At 42.5% G+C, this 25,518-nt stretch overlaps 1 protein-coding gene across 1 annotated transcript; it reads right to left on the bottom strand.

Moving 5' to 3' along the window:
- Positions 1–1,696: 1,696 nt before the first annotated feature.
- On the bottom strand, positions 1,697–24,867 carry LOC147219166 (BMP/retinoic acid-inducible neural-specific protein 3-like). Its single transcript, XM_086172538.1, has 8 exons — positions 24,731–24,867; positions 24,261–24,546; positions 18,114–18,319; positions 14,738–14,943; positions 11,696–11,801; positions 10,878–11,114; positions 7,961–8,183; positions 1,697–4,988 (listed from the first exon to the last, which is right to left on the bottom strand). Exons 2-8 carry the CDS (start codon positions 24,512–24,514, stop codon positions 3,863–3,865), a joined length of 2,358 nt encoding a protein of 785 aa, XP_086028664.1. The 5' UTR covers positions 24,515–24,546; positions 24,731–24,867; the 3' UTR covers positions 1,697–3,862.
- Positions 24,868–25,518: the final 651 nt, after the last annotated feature.

Raw genomic sequence — 25,518 nt, 5'->3', positions numbered from 1 at the left:
AATCCATCACATTTATGCTATGATACTCTCCACTCCTCTCGCTCCTCACCGTGCAAGGCCGGGTTAACAGGGATTTCGAATAGACCTTCAATCTGCTCTTGAACATAATCCTCGGTGCAGAATAGACTTCATTTAAGACCAGGACCCGAACATGCCAAGTTTCTATCCATGATGATGATACTAACGATGATATGTTCCTAAAGTTTAGGAATAAATGGGTCGCCCTTGAGCATTTCTAATAACATGCTGCATTTCTTTATGGGTAATATTTCATATCTTTTGTAATGAACTTTAAAAGAGTTTTGTTAAGCTTCCAGCCGCTTGTGAAGGATTAATAATACATGTTCGCATAGGGCAGCTTGATGCAATTTAGTACGATGAATCGATAGATAACCAATTTTAACAGAGACTACATGGATGGGAGCGAGTGTAATAAAGATAAAAAAGGATTCCTTCTTGTGTCCCCAGATCTCTGTAATTATCCTTGTCGATGGTTGGCCAGCGAGGATCCAACCCCATACTTGATGCTGTCTAAGTGAGTCAGCGCTGACTTCATTGGCCTTGTTAAAGTCAGCCCCGCCTTAAACTACTAATAATCTGTTCTTGCTTCTTCAACACAGTGCTTCGCATCATTATCAAATACTAAATTAAAGGGTTTGCCAAACCCCGTGTGCCTTGTATTTGAGTTTGAACCAAGTGCGGTGAAAAAGGGCTGCTAATACTCAGATGGTTTACTGCATTCTCCTGACATTTTTTGTAATGTTATCATTGTTACATCTACACTGGGACTCATGCCGCGGGCGGTGTAATTCTCGCTTTCCTAAATGAATCTTATATAAATTAGAATTATGTTGACTATAAGCCATCGGGGTGGGATATTATTAGTATTTAAGCTGTAAAGCTTTATGAAAGTCCCTTTTCCCCATCACTTGCAGAAAAAAAAGCAAATCACCATTGAAACTGATTTCTGGTATGAATATAAAACAGATGACCCTGAGCTGATGAACTGTGATCAATTATTTGTTCCTTGCTCTGTTTTCCTAGTTAATTGTCAAAGTGCTAAACTCAAGCAATGTTCTACAGTTGGACTCTAACAGAAAAGTCCCTCATGGATTTTAAAGCAAGCCGTCTGGGTTGGTCTGACGTATCATCGGCCATTATTCCTGATGCCTCCCATGGGGTCGTCCTCTCCATAAACTCTTCCCCTTCATTGAGCCCCTGCCTCCCATCACCAGCATGCTTGTTAAACAGACACACACATTAGTCTAACTCATGTTTCCTCAGAGGCCCACAAGGCTGCCAGCCCAAAGCTCCTGCTTATCACTCAGCCTGAGCTTTGCGTGTGCGTGTGTGTGTGTGTGTGTGTGTGTGTGCGCGCGTGCGTTGCTGCTCGCACACAATTATTCTCCTTGCCTTCAGATACAATCTTTCAAAGTATTTTTTACTTTACCAAACATCTAGCCCATTAATTGCTAAGTGTGTGTGACTGGTTCGATTTGAACTGAAGGATCTTTGACCCAGAATCCATCAGATGAAGTTGACACGAGATAGCTTGAGACTCGAATAAAAATATCCGACTTTGAAATCGGCGAATAACATTATCAAAATAGATGTGCGAACTTCAAGAGGAAGAATAATGCCATTTTAGTTGAATAAATCTGCACAGGTCAAGTAAGAGTATCGACGTCGATGGTGTATCCGCAAACAAATTCTTTAAAAGTTCATGGTGAGCCCATCAAAACATTCTCAAGTCACAAACATCCCCGGAGTAAGTAAGGATACATTTTGCCAGGCCGAACCAAAAACATCGGTGCAATCGAGTACATCTGAAGAATGAGCAGACGGACCCATAACAGCATCCATGTCTGTGTGAGTCAGTGCAGTGGAGCATTTTCTTTCCTGAGGCTCTAAAACGTCAGTCCCTCCGTGAGCACAAGAATTATGCCTCTGGAAAACAAAGGCCATTACACAGTTATTAGAAAGGATACAAACAGAGCAAAGCCTTTATTGTTCCAATCAAATCGCTAGTAATTTAGCCTAATTATTTTCTCATTATTGTCCTGGTTCCTTCTACTGGTGGTATTTAAAAAAAATCAGCTCTAACTGTTTAGCTGCTGCCACTGCTCATTTAGCGGTGTGTTTCCGATCGACAAGTAGAGGACAATTCAAATGACCAAATGGAAATAACAGGTCAGACTTTTCAAAACAGGCGCGCCACAGGCACGCAATTCAGCTGTGAATACGAACTGTGAGACGAGACGTTATGGAAGATGAAGTGCTACTTTGGCTGAGCGTTATCACAAATACTTTTTTCACCTTTGACCTAAAAGGATTAAATTGACTGTATGAAAAGGCCGCCGTCTCGGAAACGGCACGCCGCGAAAGCCTCATCCGAAAACATTTTCCTCTGAATTAGAAGAGAACGCGTATCTGAAGAGGGTGGAAATTTTAAACCGGTATGATTGACTGGCTCCTGTTCTTGCCGGGGGGGACAAAGTAGCTGTCTTAAAAAACGGTCAGTGACAATCAGCACTCGAGCCCCACCGGTGCCTCAAGCAGATTTTGAAAAGTGTGACATTCATTTTATTTTGCCACATAAACTGATTATACAGAAAAATGAAACGCTGCTGCATACGGTGATACGAATGACAGTAAGGTACCGGAGTATAATCAGCACCCTACCTCAGGATAAGAACTGCACCAACAAGCACGGCACATTTATTCTGAGCGATACCATCGGTGCAAATTGTATCTGTCTTTAATCTCACAAGAAACATGTCTGGTGAATCTTGATGAAGCTTTGTCTTCGCTGCGAGCTCCGTAGATGCTCTTCTAATCAAAGGGGTGCCATGTTGCTTGCCCACGGCTCCGTTGTTGACAGGCCTGGGGGGATTAAGGCTGAATTTCTTTTCGGCCAAAGTCGCTCTTGTGAGGGTCCAAGTCCCCCGCGATGCCGGGCGAGAGTAGTATCCTTGTCGGCGATACCTAGCTTACTGCTGTTTGATGCTGGGCATGTCTCTGTGACTCCCCAGCTCATCTATCACAGTAAGTGTGAATGGCGGACAGGGATGGCTGAGGAACAGAGGAGGAGGGCTGCTCCCATCCCTCCCCTTCTCCCACTATATACTTAGTAATCTGTGCCAAGGCTGTTACCTAAATGGAGAATGGGGACCTTGTGTTCTGAGGCTCCAGATGGGCAAAAACAACACAGCACACACCAGTACAGCTCTCCCGGGAGACGGACGTAAAAGTGTAAGACATCCTAGGCCGTGATATTTGATGAATGGTGAAGTGTTGTGGGGAAAAAAAAAAAAAAAAAGACTTGCATACTATGTCAAAAGTCATGGCAACTTATGTAGCTGAGAGATGGTCTCCACAAACACTCCAAGCTTTGGTCAAAGTCAAAAAAAGACATGACCGGAATTTCTCCCCCAGTGATTATTGTGTCTTTTCTATGACTGTGTCATTAAATGAGTGTGTTCCAGTTATGACGGTGTCGCATTCCTTGTTGCAACACATCGAGGAATGAAATGTTGCATTTCTCAATGCCCGTGTTACCGGGCCATCAATCAAACTTTACCCGCCGAAGAAGCAGATTAGCTCACTTTGTAAGTGCCAAAATAATAAACTTGATATTTTATTGATGCTCTTGTAACCCAGATTTTTAACCCAAGTTCCGGGGGGGGGGGCTTTAAACCATAAAGCTACATTGAAATTATACAAGCGTCACTTTTAATTGCACATAGTGTATGTACAACAAAGCCTTGAACAATTCACCTCTCACGTGACACAAATGGATCCGGATGATAAAAGGACACAAGCTGGTCTGTGGCACGAAAATACAAAACATCAACGTGAACCTTTAGCTACAGAGTTTATTCGCCTCATAGTCGGTATAGTTTGGTTGTTTGGCACTGAAAGCCTGCAGGGCAGTAAGTATCCTGGTCACGTCTGCACTGGACAGTTTAAGTCTGTGGCGGAGCAGACAGGCAAACAGATCCACATGTGGGGCCCCCGGAGGCGAGAGGCGGTTAACCCTGTAGCGCAGCTCCACCAACTGCAGCAGAGCCGAATCCTGTGATCCCTGAGTGTACGGGTAGTCTATTTGCAGAATCAAGTCTTGGATCGCCTCGGGGTCAAAGTGCACACTGTATCCAAACAGCTGCATGCTATTCACCTTCATGTAGCCGATGTTGGACGGCTCAGTCGGCTCTGGGTTCTCCGGGTTGACGGTCGAGTTCTTTCCTGTCACTGTCACTCCCTCCTTGACACGGCTCCTCAGGTAGAAATGAACCGTCTCGAAAAAGCTTTTCCATCTGTTTCCCAGACCCAACGTCCAGTTGTAGCAGTCCAGGGGAATATCCAGCTTGGTCCGCTCCCAGTCTGGGTATCCGTGTTGACCGACAGGAATTGTCCAGCTCTCTGAATGGCTGCCACCGAAGGGATTTACAAACAGAGAAAAGACCGGCTCGAGGGTGCTGTTCCTGGTGAGGCAAAACTGCACGGCGAGTCCAAGGAGCATGTGAACACGATTGGATTTCACCCGGTTGCTCTTGAGGGTGAGCAGCATCCTTTTCCTCCAGGAAGGGTCAAACCAACTGTTTATTTGCACGTCGTTGCTCACAAAGACAGCGTGCAGAGAGATGCGTGGGTCTCGCCGTTGAAGCAGGTAGCGCAGCTCCGTGTCCTGCAGGTCTCTGTCGCTCTCCAAGCCCAGGTAGGGGTCTGTGGGGTCGGGCACCGCGTGTCGGCACGATCCCTGGGTTAGGGTGAAGCCGGGGTTGCAGCTCGAGCATCGTGTGCGGTTCTCTGAGGAACACGAAGCGCAGCGGGGACCATCTCCCACCGAACAGGGAATGAGGGCCTGGCAGGGAGGATGAGTGTAGGGGCAGGAGCAGCTGCGGCTCTCATCACTATACACGCCGACCTGGTTGTTCTGACTGCAGTACAAAATGGAGAGTGTGTAGCTCAACCAGAAGTGCAGGGACCTGCAATAGAGACACCAGCTGTATGAAACCGCATTAAATTTGAAGAAGCTAAAATTCAGGACTCGTCCAAACTATCTCATTGGGACTTTTCTCCGTGGGCCTGTTTCATGTTTCTCTGGAAGAGAATGGTCCGAGGAGAAGATTCAGCCTCCAGTTTTATGGTAATTATTTTAGTATGAGCTGGAAACACTGCAAATTTTCAATTCTATGAATAGTTTTTGAACATTCTTAACCCCCCTTCTGTGCACACATATGAAACCGCACAGAGTAAATTCTGTCGCACTGCTACTATGAAACAAATAAAAAGCTACAGTGAGAAATAAACAAAAGAATTAGAAAAAAAAATCTAAATCTATTGATTTTTTTTTTTTCCGGCTAGGCACATGATAAGTGAGTATAATTGGGTTTTAGACTGACGAGGCAGCGCCCGCGTTTGACTAGTAAGCTGATGGATTGTGTCATTTAGTTAATTTCCTTCCCAGAAATAGCTATCAGCATGGGGCGTTCATGAGGGACAGGATAAATCTTACAGAAGTTACGGCCACAGTGGTCTCCATTGTTGGTCTGCAACATTAGATGCATACAGGCACAAATATATGCAAAGTAGTCATGGATCCCGTCAACTGGAGGTGGAATTCATGACGCTATTATGCTAAAATAATCGGAATCTTATTATTCCGATCAGGTATATATTTAAGTCTAGTTTATTCACGGACGCCTTTGATTGGTTGAAATCGAGGGAGTCCTTTTAATGCCGCATACTTCTTATTCACGCTACATGAATACATTTTAAGGGATGAATAATGCTTCCGGACCTTATACTGTATATTTTTTTTATTTGATGTATGAACACATTAAACAGAAGTGGGTTGGAAGTCAGGTTTGCTGGTGCCCTTTAATCTCATTGCCGGCTCTGCTGAAGGTAATATATGGGGATGAGTTACAAATAACACTAGCAGCTTATATTTACAGACAAATTAACAGCGACAGAGCAGCGGACTCCGAGGTCAGTCCCTCAGAGAGCCATGCTGACACTGAGCTGAAAGAGAGCAGTGTGTCTGATGTGTTAATGCTAATAGGTTTAGTAATATATACAGACAGCATTTCATGTTTTTAAACTACTCCTGCTGTCTGCTGAATGGAAATATTCAAACCAACAGTGTGCAAGCAGTGTGTATTTAACAAGTCATGCTCAGCTGTGCAGCCTGGAGAAGAGACCGAAAGTTAAGCAAATTATGCAAATGAGAATACGGCAAACTACGTTTGTTTCATACGAGAATGTCCGGGTGATGATCAGGTATTCGGCGGACGAATTCGCAAACCCCGAGAAATATTTTGCCGAAAAAAGAAAGACATTGCATTCGAATAGAAATAAATATACGATATAAAATTCAATAGATATGAAAACTATTGCAATCACACATTGAAATGTAAGCGCGGTGTTTTAGCGTCAAAACTTAGACGAATAAAGAACTCCTCATGTTGACTCTTCAGCTGTGGCCATAGTCATTAAATCTATTGATGTTCATGAGAAGACATGATGAGGCGACAGGAGTTGTGGAGGCCCCTGGAGGCCGGGGCCCCCCAGGCACTCCTTAGATGGCCTCGGTGGCTCAGCTGTCTGATCATTTCCGATCGCAGATGGTTCTCTTTTGAGCAAAATTAAAACGTGTTTTTACAACCGACGATGATCATAGCATAATTTGCTAATGATCTAAATGAAAAATCTGATACGAGACTGATTTGTGCCGAGAGATTTGGATGCAGCGGCACACACCTGGATCCGAGAAAACTAAAACGGATTGAAAATGTTTGAAGAGACACACACTTGAATTCCTATGTTTCTTGGTATAAAATATGATTAAAGCAACAGTAAATAACTTTAAACGCTTGGTGGAGTTTAATATTGAAGTGAAATGTTCAGGACTCATTAACAGTTAAAATGACTGGTTAACAGAAGCAAATGCGTATGGAAGTTCGTTTCTAATCCTGAGGACTGTTGCTGTTAAATTAAATAAATCCAATATATTGAAATCAAATTAAACGCAGAAGAAACCAGGGTTGTTCGGTAGCTTTTGATATATTTTAATTTTGTTTTAATTCTACTCGAGTTACTGCTCAAGCACAATTTATTAAACAACAACAACAACCTCTACTGCAACTACTACTACTACTACTACTACTACAACCGCTGGTGATCTTGTTTATGTAAAGGAACTGTTTTTGGCTCTTGTACAAACTCCTGCCAGTGTGGGTGATAAATAATCCATCAGTGTATTTCTGTTTTATATGCCAAGTAGCAATGACTAATAATTAATAGCTAGGAGAAACAAACTGCAAACATATTTAGTAAAACATGGGATTTCTCTCTTACAATTTTTATTTCGGTACATTTAATCAAATGTATGGTTATGCAACATTTCCAGCTCAGAGGAATGAAAGATCTGCCTGGACATGAAGCACGTGTCTCCATGATTTCGCACTTTCTTAATCAAAAGTTAAATTCATTCATCGGGGAGTATTTAAATGTATGTTTTACCGGTGTTTGTTAACTTTGACTCAACAGTGACCATTTGACCTATTCTCGAGTGAAAAAATAAGTTATACCATATGTGTACATTTCTGACACTGTACCGGGCACCGGAAGAAAATTATATTTGGGTGTTTAAAAGGGATTAGAGAAGGTGTGCTCATACTTCTGCAACCAGTGTAGAGACCAAACAAACTCCCTCACTTGATACGCTTTGTGTTTTCCTAAAGCGAGAAGCAACTGTGCTCCCGTCAGCACTTTGTGCCTCAACCCACAGCTACCTTTCTTCAAGTGTGTTCTCATAAGTACCGTCTCGCTCCATTGCTTTCTTCCAGTGCCTGGTGCATAAATCATTTTCATAATTATAAGTTTTGGGGTGCACCTTGAGTTAAGAGGCTGCTGTATAAATAATCCTCCCACTTGTTCCGGTCTTGCTTCTTACCTCGACCTCTGCAGGACTATTTGGGGTTTTTTTTGGCACCTCTTGCTCAGGCTGAAGAGCTTGTTAGCAGCACGGCGAGCTTTGGTGAAAAGCTGGTTGGCGATGGTCTCCAGTTGCCTGTAGCGCTGGAGCAGGCTGGCATCGGTTCTCCACAAGTGTTCCACGACAGATGTGTTTACAGCGTGATGGGTTGGCAGTTTCCCAACAAAGCTTTGGAACTCCTCTGACAGAAAGGAAGAACATGAATATGTAAACCCTGCCGATGGCTATTACCCAAGTAAACCATGATAACCTGTGGCTATTGGCCACGTTATCAAAAATGCCTAATCCTCATCACCGCCACTGCAGAAGAGCATCTACATTTGTCGCATTTTCAAACTCTGAAGTGACACGTGATCACCTCAAGTAAAACCGCCGCAGTGGTAATAATTTTTTGGAAAGACCTCAAATTCATCAAATTCCTGTTCGTGTAGAAAAATTAAGTGTAACTACCCAAATCCGAACGATTGCCTCAAAAACACACTCCAAACTTTGCGACGAACATCATTCCAACCCACCCCACTCTGAAAAAAAATATATCGTTGGATCGTTCTTTTATTTGCAGGTCTATTTGCACCAGTTAGCCGAATAGATATTTGCTGTTTATTCATCTAATGGAGTGAACGTGGACACTGCGCTAGGGAACAGTAGGACATGGCGAAATGCTGAGAAATTTCACGGTTGTGCATAACTCTCATGACGCTAATTGGAACGACCAAGTGAATTTCCCCAAAAATTGTTAGAAGCAGCTTTTAATGTGCTGCACTTACATCTCCTTAGTCTGCCAGCCTCCGCCATCCTGTCTTTCGTCTCCTTGTTTCCCCTGTTTTGTGCAAATTCGTTTTAGAAGCTTTGGCTCCTGACTGGTGGGTGATGTTTCACAATCCACCTCCAAGTTTTATTTGCCTACCTTAGAACCCATTCCTGTAAATTGGACTGCAACAAACACTACACTGTTTCCTGTTTGGTCTCTAAGTTTTCACATTTTCAGTCCCGGTCCAGTGGTTAGAGGGGAGGGTGACTCATGGGCTTTTACACAGAACGCCATTGCCTGTTTGATGGGTATTAAAAGGGTATTACATGGTTTTCACATGTAAATGCATGGATTTCTGCACGTAGCAACTGGGAGTTCACCTGAGTGTTAGTAAGAATTCCACACATATAATCCTATTGATTGCAATCCAATAGACGTCACAGCGTCTAATCTAGTACAAGGGTACTCGCTAGGGTTTTCACTTCGGCTTCACGCGGGTTTGCTCTAAAACAAGCTTTGCACGAGATTGCGCTGAACAAGGTATTTACCGACACACCTTATTTTCAGACGATCTCGTCTTAACATAGGTAAGGGAAAGTGGGAGCGCTCGTTTGAAGCAGCGCACATGGGGGAAGAAGCGCCCGCTGACTTGGACTGAAACTGTTGAGACCACTTAGCGACACTTCTTCTACCCCAAGCCATTTGGACATTTGTGGCACTGCTGAAATAAGCCTCACATCACAGGAATTCTCAAAGTGCCTCACGTTTGTTCGGCAAGCCATTTTTACCCATAAGGAAAGGGGGCGGCATGAAAGGTACCCTTTCATTTTTTGTTTCACTCTAACTTTAGACATAGTCAAGGTAAGACAACTCGATTGTTACAGTCAGAATAGTCACTTGTGTCAAATGACAAAAAAAGTGACATGTTCAATATCACTAGCTATTGTTGTCGGATGCAGGTGAAAACCCAACTTGTGACCCATTTGCTTTTTAAGTTGCAGGAGTCCAAATTGCGTTTATGCAGGGACGGCTTCTGAAAATGGTCTCCACTTATAGAGCGCTTTCAAGACACATTTCAAGACAATTTCGCATTCACCCATTCACACAGGCACTCACACACTGAGTGCGCCAGAGCTGCCATGCAGGACCATCAGGAATCATTGCCTTACAAAAGGACGCTTCGACATACGGACAAGAAGAGCTGGGGAATGAACCGCCAACCTTCTGAATCTACAAACTGAGCCACGCGCCAGTTAGCTCCGTATTAATCCCTCTTTATAATATTAAAATTCATAATCATGCATTGCTTGACACAGGAGAATGTGTTTTAAAAGTATGCAAAATTGCGTGGCTTTATATGAAATCATCCCTACGTCGCACCATGACACTCTTAATGATATAGTAGTATAAACGAGACTTTGTTTCCTCCAAAAGCAGGTTATTCATACAAAGGAATGATTTAGCAGATTCGCAACAAACATCTATGTAAATTCCAGTTGGGACAACTAATCTTCTCAGTATCGGTATGGTGTATTTACCATAATTACAGGACCGTCTCAGAATTAATGCAATAATACATTATTAGGTGTTTGGGCCCTGGCCATGCTTTGTTTGATTGGTGGTTCATTTATTTGTGCGGCAGCCAATTTGTCGTGCACGGAGCTGGGGGAAATTATAGGAGCCCTTAGGGTAGAACATACCGTGTGCTCTTACACGGCAGGCCTTTTGGTCAATGTCACAAAATCAATCAAAGAGCGCTACACATATACCTTTACTACAATCGACCGTGTTAGTGTCATCACATTATTAATTACATTAATCCAGCGTACTGTTTACTGAGCTTCAGCATCCCTTGGGCAAAAAGAGTCTACTTTCTCCGATACAACAAAAGATATACCGTATGTTTAAGCCTTAATATATAACTGGAGCGAGATGTAGTTCCAGCTGATGTTAAGCTTTTGCATTTTCGGTTCACTCCTTTTCGTAAAAATTATTACCTGTGTCCTGGAGTCCAAGACAATTTGTAGAGCTGATGTTTCACCGGTGGGTGTTTGATTGTGCTATTAAAGCTGACATTTTTAAGTCATTTTGGGTGGTCACAAAAAATAACAGACCATGACTCACCCGACTCCTCGAAATCTTGGTTGGCCAGCCTCCAGGATTCTTTAATGCGCAGCAGGTTGTTTTCGAGAGTCTCCAGGTCAGAGTGGGGACAGTTACACTCCGGGAAGTCGACGCTGCAGTCGCACCAGCACTCGCTGCTTTTGCACACAAACTGGCCCTCAGATTTACAGCCGATGTAGTTCAGAGCCGCTTGAATGAAGCGGTTCTGCAAGTAGCCGGGAAGGATGACCTGCAGACCTGTTGAAAGTACAACGCGGTGATGAAAAAAAACAAAGATTTAACAAAAGAAACTGTCATATGGTAATTGGTAGACTGGTCTAGGGCACCTTAAGGCTTTAGGCCTGAGGAAATGAGCATGGTGACATTTACTGTAGCCACAGCGTGATATATCTAATTCTTCCGCCAAGCATCTGTATCGCTATTCAAAAAACTCTTTTAGCACCTCATGAAGCCCCACTGCTGAACTTGATGACACACTCCTTTTATTTGGAAAAAATAGAAACAGCTTATTTCGTCATCACCTCGCTGCCAGAAAAATTCAATATAGTAGCAGTTCTGTAAACAGCCAGCCATAAATATGTTATTGTTCTGCCAGTTGTTGAAGTCTGCAGGTGCTCTGTGGGAATATATCTTAAAAAATGATAGCTTTGTGGTGATATTTCAAAACATCTAATGAACACGGCTTACATGGAACAACTAAATAGGCCATGTTTGTCTCTCACATCGTCTGAGAGTGTAGCATCCGCAGGAATTCATTGTCGGGAAAGAGGAGATGCAGATATCGCTGTTCCCGACCTCAGTCCTTTAAATGATCTTACCTTGTAACTGAACCTTGTTCTCTGGACTGTGAACCAGCACTGAGCTGACGGTGTCCAGGTTGTCATAGTTGCTGCAGCCAAGCGGCCCGGTCCTTGTCTCAGTCACCTGTGAAAACACGACATAAGTTATTATGGGAAACCCACATCTACTGGTGAGATCAGAAAATAAACGCACATTTAATGGCAAGTCTGAGTACAGTAAGTGCCCGATGATTTGCATCATAATTCAATTCGACGTATTTTATTTTCCCGTTTAAAATATTCAAAGATCATAACCTGAATTAACCCCCTAGAGAATTTTTGAGCACCCTCTTATAGGATAAAATACCCATTATGGATCCCAGGACTCATTATTCTTTAATAAGCAAAAACTAACCACCCACATTACTGTATGTTATGGATTTAAATATGAAGTGCCTGCATCTTTATCATGAATCCACTATGTTTCTAAGCATCTGCCACCACACTACAGGTGCCGCCTCCATTGTTGTTGAGCAGATGTTGGTTCAGTCAAGTGGAACCTCTGTACAAGTTGAAATGGCACTAGGGTGACTCCTACAGGAGCAGTCAAACTTGAAACATAAGGCAAATAGACATGGTTCATTTTACACTTCTACAAATAATGCAATTAAAAGAAGATAAATAAATAGATTTGACATCTATTGCAATGTATGAATTTTATTGACCCGGTCACGTTTGAAAAAATTAGCACACTAAGTTATAAATATGAGAAACTAGGATATTCTAATGGCACGCACTTTTTTTTTTTTTACATTGTATTGCATTGAATTGTAATGCAGGCAATGCAAACTTCATAGTGGTTCTCAAACTAAAGTTTGAAACTTCAAAACCCTATATCCCATATTAACATGAGTAAAAGTCAATAGTTCTCACTCTATCTCCGGTGCCATATGTGTTCTTTTTTATGTATGGTCATGTATTGCAGTTGCTGCTTTATATCCCTCGTAAAATGCAGAATTCATTTCCCGCTCCTTCTTTTTCTTTCGCTCCGAGCTCCGTACACGCCGCAAATTGGCAAATGAATGGAAGTCAGCCTGGCTGGAAATTAATGGAATGATATCTCTAATCCATCAAGCTGATGCATAACCATAGGAACACATTCTCAGTTCGTCTGGGAGGGCACTTGTCTTCATCAGTGGCTACTCACTTTAGCATCTACGATTCTCCCTCAGGCTGATTTATGAGTTCACTCTAATAGCTACTTCAGATGTTAAAATGGATGATTGGTGTTTTATAGTGAGGACGCACAACTGCTTCTCTGTTCTGCTTCTTTACTCTCCTCTTTTAAGCTTTCCATTGGGCACTTGATTCTGAATGGCATTTTTTTTTTTTTTTAATAAAATAACGCACCTTGCATACTGAACAAAAGTTAGATCAATTCTTCTCCATGGTGTTTTTTCAAAAACACCACTTATAATCTGTAAATTCAAAGTTAAAGTCTGCTAGATATCACCTAAAGTGTCCTCATTAAACAGCGCTAATATTCCTCGTGTCAGAGAGAAAAAAACAGGAATGTGAAACGGGGATTCGCTTAAAGTCTTGCAGCATGCCAGCACTGACGACACCTAAATTCTCCATGTCAGGCCAACTCTGCAAATAAGCATTTGTTCTTAATCCTACCTGATTAAATATATTGTGGAAATAAGTCCCCTGAGCGGGTATTAAAGGATTTGCGCATGTGTGATATCTGCAGGTTGAACTACCAAAGTACCATGAATTTGAAACTTTCTCCATGTGCAAGTCAGAGGTTTCATACGCTTTTGGAGTGTTATAAGAAAAATTCATTTTAATAATGTAAAAATAAAAAATTATTGTGTGCTGTACTTCTAGTAATGTGCTTATAGTTTTTGAATCTTATTTTAATAATGTAAGTGCATATTTTACTGATGATTCCTGAGTGCAGCACCAACCACATGAATGATAAAATAATAATACAAACTGTAGATGCACACATATTAAATGACCGTATTCCTGTTTGTGTATGTGTTTTGTTTAATTCAACCATTGTGACTGAAATTGTGATCCATAATCTGGAAATGTTGATGTTTACAAGTGACATTTTTAGCTGACGGGCACGAGAAGAAGTGAATCCCCATAATAGGACATCCAGTCTCACACTGAGGCAGTTCTCAGTCTTCTATTGTTATATCCCTGCATCAATGCGGTGAGGTAAAAGGAATGTCTTTCATGGGGGATGATTTCTTGAGCTATAATGATATCGAGACTAGAATAATAAATGAATGGTGGCATTAATGTGTTATCTACAAAAATTCAAAAATTTGTTTAATATCCATGCCGATATTCAGAGTCAGAGTCAGTCATCACAGGGCCACGTACAGTATAGAGACAAACAGCCATTCACTCTCTCATTCACACATCTGGGCGATTTAGGGCCTTCAATGAAGCTACTGTGTGTTTTTGGAGTAAACCCATGCAGACACCCACATAGAAAGGCCCTCCCTGTCAGAATCGAACCAAGGACCTTTTTAGCTGTGAGGTGGAAGTGTTAACAACTGCAATGACTGATATAAAATGGTGCTAAAATTAGTTTAGAAATAGGAAAAAAACAAAACAGTTGAAGGCTTGAGATTTATGTTCGCTGCAACTATCTCTAGTGTCGTATTCATCTCCGTATTGTACTTTTTATCTAACTTCCCAAGACGGAACTATGCCTACTTAATATTTTATTCTCACAATATCTCCAATTTGTGAACACATTATCAGGAAATGACAGTGTTCTCTTGCAAAACACAGAAGTTATTTCTGTATATTTGATTACCTCTCCAAGGGAATAATACATATTGCCTGTCAAACAAATAAAATTAAATGATTATTAGCGGGTTTTGGATAAGACTGCGCGTCGATGATCTTTTTTTAAATAAAGAGGGCAAATTTAGAGAAGACGCACGTGTAGGAAAAATAACCGATGCGCCTTTACTTTCCCCACTCACAGATAAAGCCCACTGCTTAAAAAGTTCAACAAAATACTCAAACAAGTGTGCAATCTGGACTTTAACGTACCCGGATGGCGGTTGATGTGATCTGGAGATGGTGCAGCCGGCGCAGGGTGCTCTCCCTGTCGGTGAAGTAGGACGCGGCGAGCTGATGGAGAGCCTCCAGGGTCACCGGCCCGCTCATGTTACTGTGACGGCTCCCCTCTGCCGCCAAAGGTGAAGACTCCTGGTCCAACTTCCTCTTGTCCACAAATATGGTCAAAGCCTCTTCCCCTGGTAACGGTTATGCAGAGTGAACACGAGCTTCATTACCTCTGACGGAGCAGCGCTAATCACCTTTCATTAGTATCCTTTCAGATCGGACAGAGAAGTGCATCAGTGATTAAGTGCTGCGGAGGAACTGATGGTTTGGATGATTGGAGGAAAAGGCACAGACGAGGTCTCTGCATCTATTAAATCAAGAGCACATTCAAGATCATCGATCACGTTCCCTTAATTGTTATTATTATAAGACAGAAGTCATCGCTTCCTCGCACTACGTATCGACATTTCTGACTGCGGCGCAAGGGCATTGTTGAAACGATACCTTGTTAAAGCCGACATAAGGGATCACCTTTTAGTGATTTTAAATAGATTTGAGAAAAGATATTTCTTCACCAGGGTATAATCAACACTGACGAGAGAGGTAATGAATTGAGGCCTTAATTATTTGTACAGTCGCTCGGATGAAAGCGCACACCTCCACAACACTGATGGAGAAACAATCGGCGTGTTTAATCGATCCATTCCTAACCTTATAAGGATTTGCACTTAGCCAATATTCAACCACTACATTAAGTATTGCAAAACAGCTGCCCGATGGTTTTTTGCACAAACCTACCGACATAACAAGGAAAATCTATGGGCTTAAGATTACTATACATTTATTCATACCCTGTATACAACCCTGTTATCTGAGAACTTCCGCAAAACACAACACGCACGACTATATACCTGTCTAATTTATATTCATGGTTTGTATTTACGGTTTATTGGTACGGCTGGTACAGAAGTGAAATGGCACATTCTATACGAGCTAACTTGCATTTCCGATATGTTAATTAATTTTAATAAATTTAACTGTACATCGGCGACTCCGTCAGTCAAGGGGCACTTTCAAAATATTTCCCTCCCTTTAATCCTTGAATCCTAGGCAACTTCCGAGATACACATTTTCAAAGAATTTAATGATATTGTATTATCGAAAGCGCGAGAACGGCTGCCTTGATCTCTCTTGCTAAAGAAAAGCCTTAAAACTCCCAAACAAAAACGTCAACTGCAATTCAATATATTTGTAAATAGTGCATTTAATTTCAAAAAGGAACAATATCTGATTGCTCGGAGCAAAAACTTGAAACCGGAGAAGATTTTTGAAGTTGTTTTACATTAGGGTAATTAATCTGAAGCTGGTTTGACCGTAGAGAAAAATGCTGACGGCCGTGAGCGACATATACTGATTCACTCTGTTTGCAAAAAAGTGATGAAATAAGGAAACTGCAAAAACTATTGCCCGGCTTTGGCACGGCTCTCTGGCTGCATCAACATGCTGATGACTAAAAACCTGGCCGATCCCGAGGCAACCTGACGCAGAAAAGAGATGGTTTTAAAATTATATATTTTGGTTTCATGTGATAATGAGCAGATTTTTAACCATTTGAATGGTTGTTTAAGAAAAGCTTTCCCCTCCGTATGAGTGTTCCTGAAATCTGTAACTCAGAGTGTTTTTCATTTACGCTTTTTCTTCCAAGTATCTAAAAAGCAAAGCGTTAACGCCAATATTTATAAAAGTACTTCAGGTTTTTCTTATTCTGATCTCTGCCGCCCCGTTGTTTTCCCATAGAGGCGTCTGAATGAATCAACATGTTTTGTTATATGTTCAGTATTCTACTGAGTATGAGTGTGTGGGCGGCAGAAATAAGACGATCTGATGTGCCTGTCAAAGTTTGATATAAACAGTGCTTCAAAAAAGAAGTGTAATATTTAATTGAAAAGCTGTATTGACTTGTTATACCTTATACTCGGTGAAATTGTGAAGGGCTATTTGTGGATATATATTAGATGTGGCACGGCACTCTGTTGGAAAACCTCCAATGGCCAACACTGCTTCATTTATATTGTTATAGTTTCAGGTGGAGGCAACAGCTGAGTGTCCAGACTCTGACCTACATAACCAGCTATCACTTATAATTAGTCAATGTCAGAATGGCTGTAGGGCCAAACTTTAAAATACAGCCTTTTTTTTTTTTTTTTTTTGAGGGGCGGGTGCGTCTTGCGTTTTCTCCTCCGCAAACCTCGACCTCAACAATCCTCCCAGCATTTTAACCGGTTTCTACTAAAACGTTCAACCCCTGACCCTTTAAAAAAAAAAAAAAAGACCCATCCCCATTAGGGCTGTTTGACTAAATGTTTCCACAGTAAAATGAAGAATAAATACATTTCAGATAATCATTTGAAATACAGTATTTGACATTTTTGCCTCACACTATTCTAAGTGTTTGTGATATTGTAAGTAATAGTGCTGGTGACCCCCAAGGGTCTTAAAAATAATAACCATCAGGGTTAGGGTTATTAGTTTTGCTGCGGGAACATGCCACAAAAAGAAATACAAAGACAGGAAATGATACGGCTTCAATCGCCTGCCCGGGCGGATCGAGTCCTTCCATCTGACGGCAATTAGTGACATGCTTCAGTAAAAAGTAATTCTGCATTACAATGTCGAGTCTAATCTCTTGGGGATGCGCATTTTGTTTTGTTTTTTCGGCTTTTTTTCTGATGGATTTCTGCCCGGGAGATTTTTAAGCACCGACATCAAATGCAGAGACCTTAAGAACCGTTGTGCCTTCGCTTTGGAGATATTCATTCCCCAAACAAATGTTTACTATTGATTTTTGTGCCGCTGTGTGAGTAGTGATAAGATAATATGCAAATCAAATATCACAAAAGTACTGGTTCACCAGGTACATGGCTTGCAGTTGCTTTCCGGGAGGTTCAGACAGCGTAACTTCGAGATCTGTTTGAAGCCGGCACTTACTCTAATAAAGACTAACTTATGATTCATTAAAGAAAAGCAAACAAGTCGATCAGATTAAAATTGTCAAGTTGCATAAAAGAGATTAGGAACTTTTTAGTGACAATTTTTTGATGGCAAAGTGATTTAAAAAAAACAAAAAAAAAACAAAACAAAGGGATTTTGACAATGCCTTTTCCAATTTTTTTTTTCAAGCAATACACCAGAACAATTTGATATTTTTGTTCGCCAAAAACACTGATCCAGAAAAGACGATTACATGCTTTGTTGTTCGGAAAGCAACAGACGGCAAAATCTCCCTCCCATATGTGGAAAAAAAACATCACATTAGTGTGTGAAACACGCTAGCTTTGAAGCTCCACGCTCTCTACTGTACCCCCCAGAGTAGCGGAGAGAAGTAGGTGTGTGCCATATTTCTTGATCAGGCTCTCTGTAATCGTCTGGAGGGTTGGCCGTCTCCCCAGTTGGCGGATGGTGTGCATGAAGTCGGGGTCGAGGGGCAAAGCCAGGTTTCCGCCGCTGCCGCTGAAGCTGTCTCGTCTCTCCACGGCCAAGCTGTTGACCTTCCATCGGCCAAACTCCCTGGAAACACACACACACACACGTGCATTTGCTCTTTTCTCTTCCTTGGTGTTCACAGTAAGGCTCCGGTCCGGTCCTCGGCAAACTGCTGGAAGGTAAAGTTTAGGTAAATGTCACCTGTTCACTCACGTGCACTTGTGTGTTTACATTATAACAAGCGACCCGATGCGTCACCTCAGCGCTTGTCTCCGTGGGTGATGTGAGCCCTTCAACATAAGACAGAGTCTTATCCCAGTGGCAGTCGAAGTGATGTGAACTTTGGAAAGTGTCTTATTTGATTTTCTGCTTTCATGACAGCGTTCTCCTTCAGAGGAATAAATCAACTTCAAAAAGTGTCGCCTTTGCGCAGATGCACAGCGCCCGACAACACCGTAACTCCAGCGAGCGGCAGCCACGGCCGCACAAAACGGATGTTACAGCACCAAGCCATTGTTTTCTTGTTGTTTTGTGCATAATTGAATTAAAAAACACATACTGTCTGAAAAAGCGATATGAAAATCAATGAAAAACTTCTTATTTATATCTATTTTTTTAAATTAAGATCCTGGCATTGCTTTAGGATCTTTCATTTTGAGCCATTAGAGGATCCATTACTGCCACAATCCCCTTTGTCGACACCTTTATTAAGAAGGATAAAGAAAACCCCCAAAGATTTCTATTTCCATTGCAGGGAACAAAATGATACCCGCAATCATGTAGTATAAAAAAATTTGAATCGACAGAGATGGCTGTTTTTCCCTGCAAAGATTGGCTGCCGTGTTTGCCGCCGGCCCCGATGTTGAACTTTGCATTTGTCTGTCATTTCCTCGAACCGAGTGACCTCTGATTCAGTTTTGAAATGATGACAAGAGCATTGAAAGGTATCGGTGACTTTGCCGTGGTCATCGTAGATCATAGTTCCCTCAGTCATTCGATAACACGCCTTGTACCTTTTTCTTTTCTTGTTAAGAACAAACTGTTTCATGGTGATGATTCCTGTGCTCGTTGGCTTGGAATCATATTACGACAAACCATGAAGAAAAGATTGCCTACTGTACGGAAAAAGTTGTTCTGATTTTAATGGTAAAGAACTTACAAAGTACAGCGTGAAATGAGAGGCTGACATTTACTGAAATCCAACTATAATTATGCCATAATGCCTCATTTATAGTATATTAGGCCCAATTCAAACATTTTATTCCTATTGTGGTTGTTATAATTGTTTTTTATCAAGACTTGACAGGCGACCTGCTCAACCTACGCCAGATGCCAATTTCATGTCAAAAAGACATTTTACTGGAAGTTTGCTCGACAAAAATAAACATCTCTCACCGTGGAAAGACGTCAAAATGATTTTAACTGGAAGGTTAATTATTATAATCCAACGATCGCATCAGCAGGTACTACAAGATTGAGTTTAATAGAACCCGTGTTACGAAGTTACGATAAAATGCGTGTGGATTTATGAAAGTCTTACTGGTGATACAAGCGACTCCGTCCGGGTTCTCAACTTTTGTTTTTGACTCGAACACAATCCTGCAGCTCCCTCGAAAGCATATCTCAACAACATCTCACAGAAAGAAGACCTATCGGTCTTTCTCCCCATCTAGCCTCGTCCCTTTTTTTTTTATCATTTTCTTAGAAGGTGGTCATTATGATATAATAGTGTACAACATGAGAACAAAAGAGAGGCAGGAAAATATCTGATCTTTAAAGTTTCCGCACTTTGAATGAGTTCGGATAAAAGAACGTCTCATCAGCAGCTTGCAGTCTTTGTTTACCTGTAAGAAAAGGAGTGTTGTGCTCCACATTTCCAGCAGAACATTGATTACTAAGTAGCATTGTGATGGCGGGTGATCAGACTTAAGTGAAAGTGTCAGAAGTCAAATTGTTATTCTAGGCAAGGGTAAGCTTTCCCAACATCAAATCAGGGCTAAAAGGAAGGATTCTAAAGGGGCAGTGCGAGGCGCTCTTGAATGCTTTACAGAAACTGAATCAACTGCATCCAAAGTATAATCATGAGCGCCATCAGAAGATCAATACATCAGGGTTTCTTCAATGTGAGACTAAAAAGCAACACATGGAAAATTTGCTAAATAGGGAGTCCAATCAGCAAAAGTACTGTCACAAGCAGATTGTCTAGTGGTGATCTCACTTCTGGAGTGGAATAAAGGCTGGCTGTCTGAAGACTGATGAATAGAGTAAGCCACAATACTGCAGCTTTTTCTTTGTGGATCATTGAAAAAAAAAAAATTCTATTCACTTATGAACACTGTGGCAGACGTAGAATGACGTATGTTCGGTAGATAGGGACCTGAGGTCACGTTTCTTGGTTACTATGGTGTCGAAGGCATTCAAGTCTGTGTATGTGTGTGTGTGTGTGTGTGTGTGTGTATGGGGGGGGTCTTGCACATTCACCCTGGCCAAGAAGAGCAAACTCTCAGGTATAAAGAGCAACTACAGTGCGTGCAAGTACAAATATACCCGCGTCTGGCAGTAATTTCTGATTTAAGGCAGAGTTGAGGCACTGCTAACCTTTCGAGGGTTACACCAACTCATAAAGCCCTATTGTAAGTGTCACGATCAGCTTGATCTTTAAAACTCGTCCCTAGCCAGCTGACGTTTCTCCACGAAATGTTCCTGGCTCTGGAGGATGACCATTTTATGAAACACTAACGGTCGAAGGAGATCTGAATAGATTCCCCTTTGAAATGCAGATTTTGTTCCCGCCCTCTTGTGTAGTTCACTTACAGTTTTAACCTTTCCCTGGCTCTTATTTGCTTTTCAGGCAAAGTTGTTTACATTACTGCAGGTGAAATATTATTGTCACGCAGTCGTCACTTGGTAGCTAATGCACTCCATATTCACACACACACACACACACACACACACACACACACACACACACACACACACACACACTGCTGGAGATGCTAGTTTAAAAATACACCGACAGCCTCCATAAAGGGGCATCAAAACTCTGGCATTCAGGTGAGAAGAGGTGAAACTGTGTATAATTATAAAATACTTGACGGATGGGGGCACTTTCCTGTCAGGCTCTGCCTGAAAGCAAACCCAATCGAACACCAAGAATGTGCACGGAATAAAATAGAAATGCAAAGCAAAGGGGAAACGACGCAAGCATAATTAAACATGGTGTTTTTGCAAAATTACAGACTTTCGGTTAAGTTGCATCTCAAGTGACCATTCTGGGACCGAAAATCAGTCCATTGCTTGTTTGAAAAACCGTGAAGCGGAAACAGACTTTACATCCAAACTTGATGTAGAGTTCACGGTCTGTTGGTGAAACTGGACTCAGGGGAAATTGTCACTGACTGCTTCCCCCCTTGATCTTTACTGCGATTCACGTCATGACACCTGCAGCTGAGGTGCATCAACAATCATTTAAAAGTTGGTCAGTTGGCGAAGTTCTACGAGGAACATCCTGTTCCATTTTTTAAAAATCATCTTAAGACTCGACTGAACAAAGTTTACTACCTCCTGATAAAAGCGACCTCGTGATCGCGATGAAACCAGAGCAAATCGTAGGTTTTAGCGACGTCTTGATCATCTGCTTGTAATAGCTGTCCGTCAGCCGTCCCCCTTTACGTACTCACAGAAATTTAAAGGGGATGTTGACAGGAACCTGTACTCTTTACTCTGATAAAGATTCATTTCTGAATGATTTACTCAACCATTTGCAGATGATTGCGTAAAATGACCAACAGACGTTTTCTTTCGCACACAAAAGAAACTCTTCAGTGTTATGCATTCAATGTATTACTTGCACTGCCAACACTGTTCATATTTATAATAATAATTACACTGCCTACACTACCTATTTATTGTCAATACATATCCCAATGCACTGCGGACAGCAAAGTAGGAATTTCATTGTACAGGGAAACATGCTTCCACACTGTACATATGACAATAAACACTCTGAATCTTGAATGTTATCTAATCCTACCGAGGTCCATGATGGGTGTTCTCTGAAACGATGAAACCAATGTTATGATGTGTAAATGAAAAAAAAATTGCTAAAAAATATCTAAAAAATGTGCGGTTTCATTACATGGTACTCAGCTAGCGATTGTTCATTTAGTCAAGTTGGCGATATTTGTTGATAACCTTTTCACAAAGCTCAAGGAAACTGGTGGGGCATCCTCTAGAATGCAAAACACCCTCGTCCGGCTTCAGTGTCACACAATCGGTGTGAGAGGATGCAATATGACACAATATAATGCATTGTGATCCCGCCGATGGCGGCAACCGAGCGCAAGGCCACAATGAAGTACCGCGTCATCGGTTGTTGTTATCTCGTGCCCTTCGGACAAAATATCTCAGGGAACTTATTTACAAACCAGCTGGGAAATCAGTTAATGTCTCTCCCACAGCACCGCGCCGCCTGCTGCTCCGTGTGCCTCGCTCTCCGTCTGGGAGGCAATCAAATCGTTGCCATGAGAAAAAACGATCAGCAGAGAAATAATTGGGGAACTGGGACACTGTGGAATAGGCCATTACAGCCAATTATCATAACAAGGGGACAAGCTGAGTATTGGGTCTCTGGGGTGCAGATGGACAGTGTAGATCCTGTCCAGTATTTAGCCTCGAGCGGATACTTCACGCCAAGTCGCGGGGTGTGATATATTGAGATATCGAAACACGGTGGATCGTCGTATGTTCCCGAGCGATCGACGCGGTATAATGAGCGACGCAGACCTATCCTGCTGCCTGCTCTCCGTGGGAAAATATTAATGAATCTGCAAATCAGAGGTCAAAGATGAGGAATTGTCAGCCAGTTTGTTTAAAATAAAATGCACTTGGTCTTTTAAAGAATGCTGAAAGTGCTCTGTCAGAATTGTTCACGGCGATAGAAAAATCACGGAGGGCAAGTGACCGTTCTGTTAAATGAATTTCTTAACCTTGGTTGTTCCCTCTGTTTTTTTTGTCCTCCTCACATTGCACCTCCCTTATCCTTAAAGGGGTTTTTGCTTTAAAAGAAAAGGGGAAAAAGAAGGAGAAAGAAAAAGCAGTTTATCAGCTGTAAGATCGAACGCTTTCAGGCTGAGAAACGTTTGAGAGGTGAGCTGTCAGTCAGCCATTGCAGACAGAAGCCACCCTCGACAAACCGCTCTCTAAAACTCTTTATCATTTTTTAGTGACTTTTTTTTTTTCCTAATTATGCCACGGGATCTGTATGGAAAAATTGCATGTGTCACTAAAAGATGAATAAACCTTTCCCTCCAGGGCATTATTATTGTTTATTATGTCTTGCACCTTTTGACATTCAGCAAACCTTTATCCACCACAGCAGAGAAACTGGACCACAACTCTAGCATAATGAACACATACATCAGACTTTCCATTTCACACAAACACCCGGGTTGGAGGGGGGCTGACACGCCGTAATGAAACAAAGCTTCAGGAGGAATTGATTGCAAGTGCAAGAATCCCGTGAAGGAGCATTGAGACAAAGGCAGCAACAAAGTGAAGCTCGGGGGGGGGTGGGTGGGGGTGGGAGGCACAGCAGGCAGTGAAACAACTCAGGTGTCACGGGATTAGGCAACTTACTGCTGCATTAAAAAAAAAAAGAGCAAATGCAAGCAGGTGAAAGAAGCACCCACTAAAAATAATGTGCAGACAATCACTCACATGACTGATCTCGTTTCAGCAGTTCACTTGGAGACAAGGGGAAATTGGGTGTTTCTTTTGCTTCGCTGATTCTGTGTGTGTGCAATACCTGTGGGGGGCAAACCTGAGAGTGTGCAGGTTTGCACTCCAAACTCTAAAGCAGCTGCTTTCACTGATTAATTTCCACTCTCACTCCCAGGGGCTCATCAGAGAAAAGATCTGTGGTGTGTTGAGGAAAATGAGTACCTGGACGCATCCAAAATATAAGCGAAACGCACACAGCACGCAAACACCCCTCCAAGTATAAAACAGACACGTGTGTCCTCACCTATAGATCTTGTATCTGGTGCTGAAGCCCTGTTGGTACCTCTCTGCAGCCTCCGTGAACTCCAGTGACTGGTGGAAGGGCCCTTTATCGGACAGCAGCCAAGCCAGAGCGCCGGGGGCGCCGTCGGCTCGTCCAGCGGCGGCTGCGGCCCCGGAGGTCCAGCAGCAGCAGCAAGAGCAGCAGAGCCACAGGCTGAGAGCCGCCCTCGTCCATAGCAGAAACAGCCGCTTAAGACTGATTCTCTGGCAGCTCATGCTTCACCCAGCGACACTTCATTCTCCCCGGACTGGGTGGAGAAGGACACCGGCGGCGCGGTTATTGTTACGCACACGGAAAAAGACATTGGAGAATGATGGGATTGAGGTAATATGGTGCGTTCAATTGCTCATTCCTTTTTTCCATTTCCCCCTATTTAAGTCTCCAATACGAGTAATTGCAATAATAATCATAATATTAATGAAGACTCTCACCTGATTATGCAGTTGGGACCAAACGATGCGCTTCCAAGAACAACCGAACTCTTCTGGTGTTGCAAGTCCAACCAACAATCGGGTTCACGTCAACTCGGTCCCCGCTCTCTCCTGCAACTTTTCTTTTTTTAAAATTTTTTTTTTTTTTAATTTCCGGACGCGAAACCCCCGGCAGCCGGGCGTCCCCTGCGCGGAGCAGAGGGAGGGGGAAGGAGGAGGAGGAGGAGGAGGAGGGGAGAAGTTCACACCGGATCTTCACATTCCCGGAGGAGGGACAGCAACCGACGGTTTTCTCATTCCCACTTTCAAAAAGCTCCACCGCTTTATCCTCAAGCCCTACTATTTCATCCCCACCCCCCCAAACCCCTCCACACTCCCGAAATTCATGCGTAATAGCGCGCCGCACCGCGCCGCGCTCCCCCGCCGCAGCTGCTCCCGCGGTGCGCGCCGCTCCGGTGAATGAGCTGTGCTTCCACACAGAGAGCTTTTCTTTGCCCGCTCTCTTTTTCTTCTTCTCCCTCTCTCTCTTTTCTGGAGAGAGAGAGAGAGAGGGTGAGAGAGCGAGAGAGCCAGAGGTTGAGCTAATATATACAGCTTGAGTAAATTCCAGTTTTGATGATGGACGCCGGGGCCGCTTCCATCATTCACCATTAGTGTCACATAACTCTTCCTCGTTATTTTGCCTTCGCAGTGCTGCTGCTTCTGTAAATACAGCACATTAAAAGTCTAAAAAGGAACCTGATAATAACCTCGTCACCCCCCCCCCCCCCCCCCCTATTTTTTTATTC

The sequence above is a fragment of the Fistularia commersonii genome, chromosome 25 (genome assembly GCF_037954325.1).
Source record: "Fistularia commersonii isolate RoL2024-O1a breed Wild chromosome 25, RoL_Fcom_v1.0, whole genome shotgun sequence".
NCBI classification, from domain to species: Eukaryota; Metazoa; Chordata; class Actinopteri; order Syngnathiformes; family Fistulariidae; genus Fistularia; species Fistularia commersonii.
Note: the sequence above shows the minus strand (reverse complement) of the source record. Positions and strands in the feature narration are given on the sequence as shown.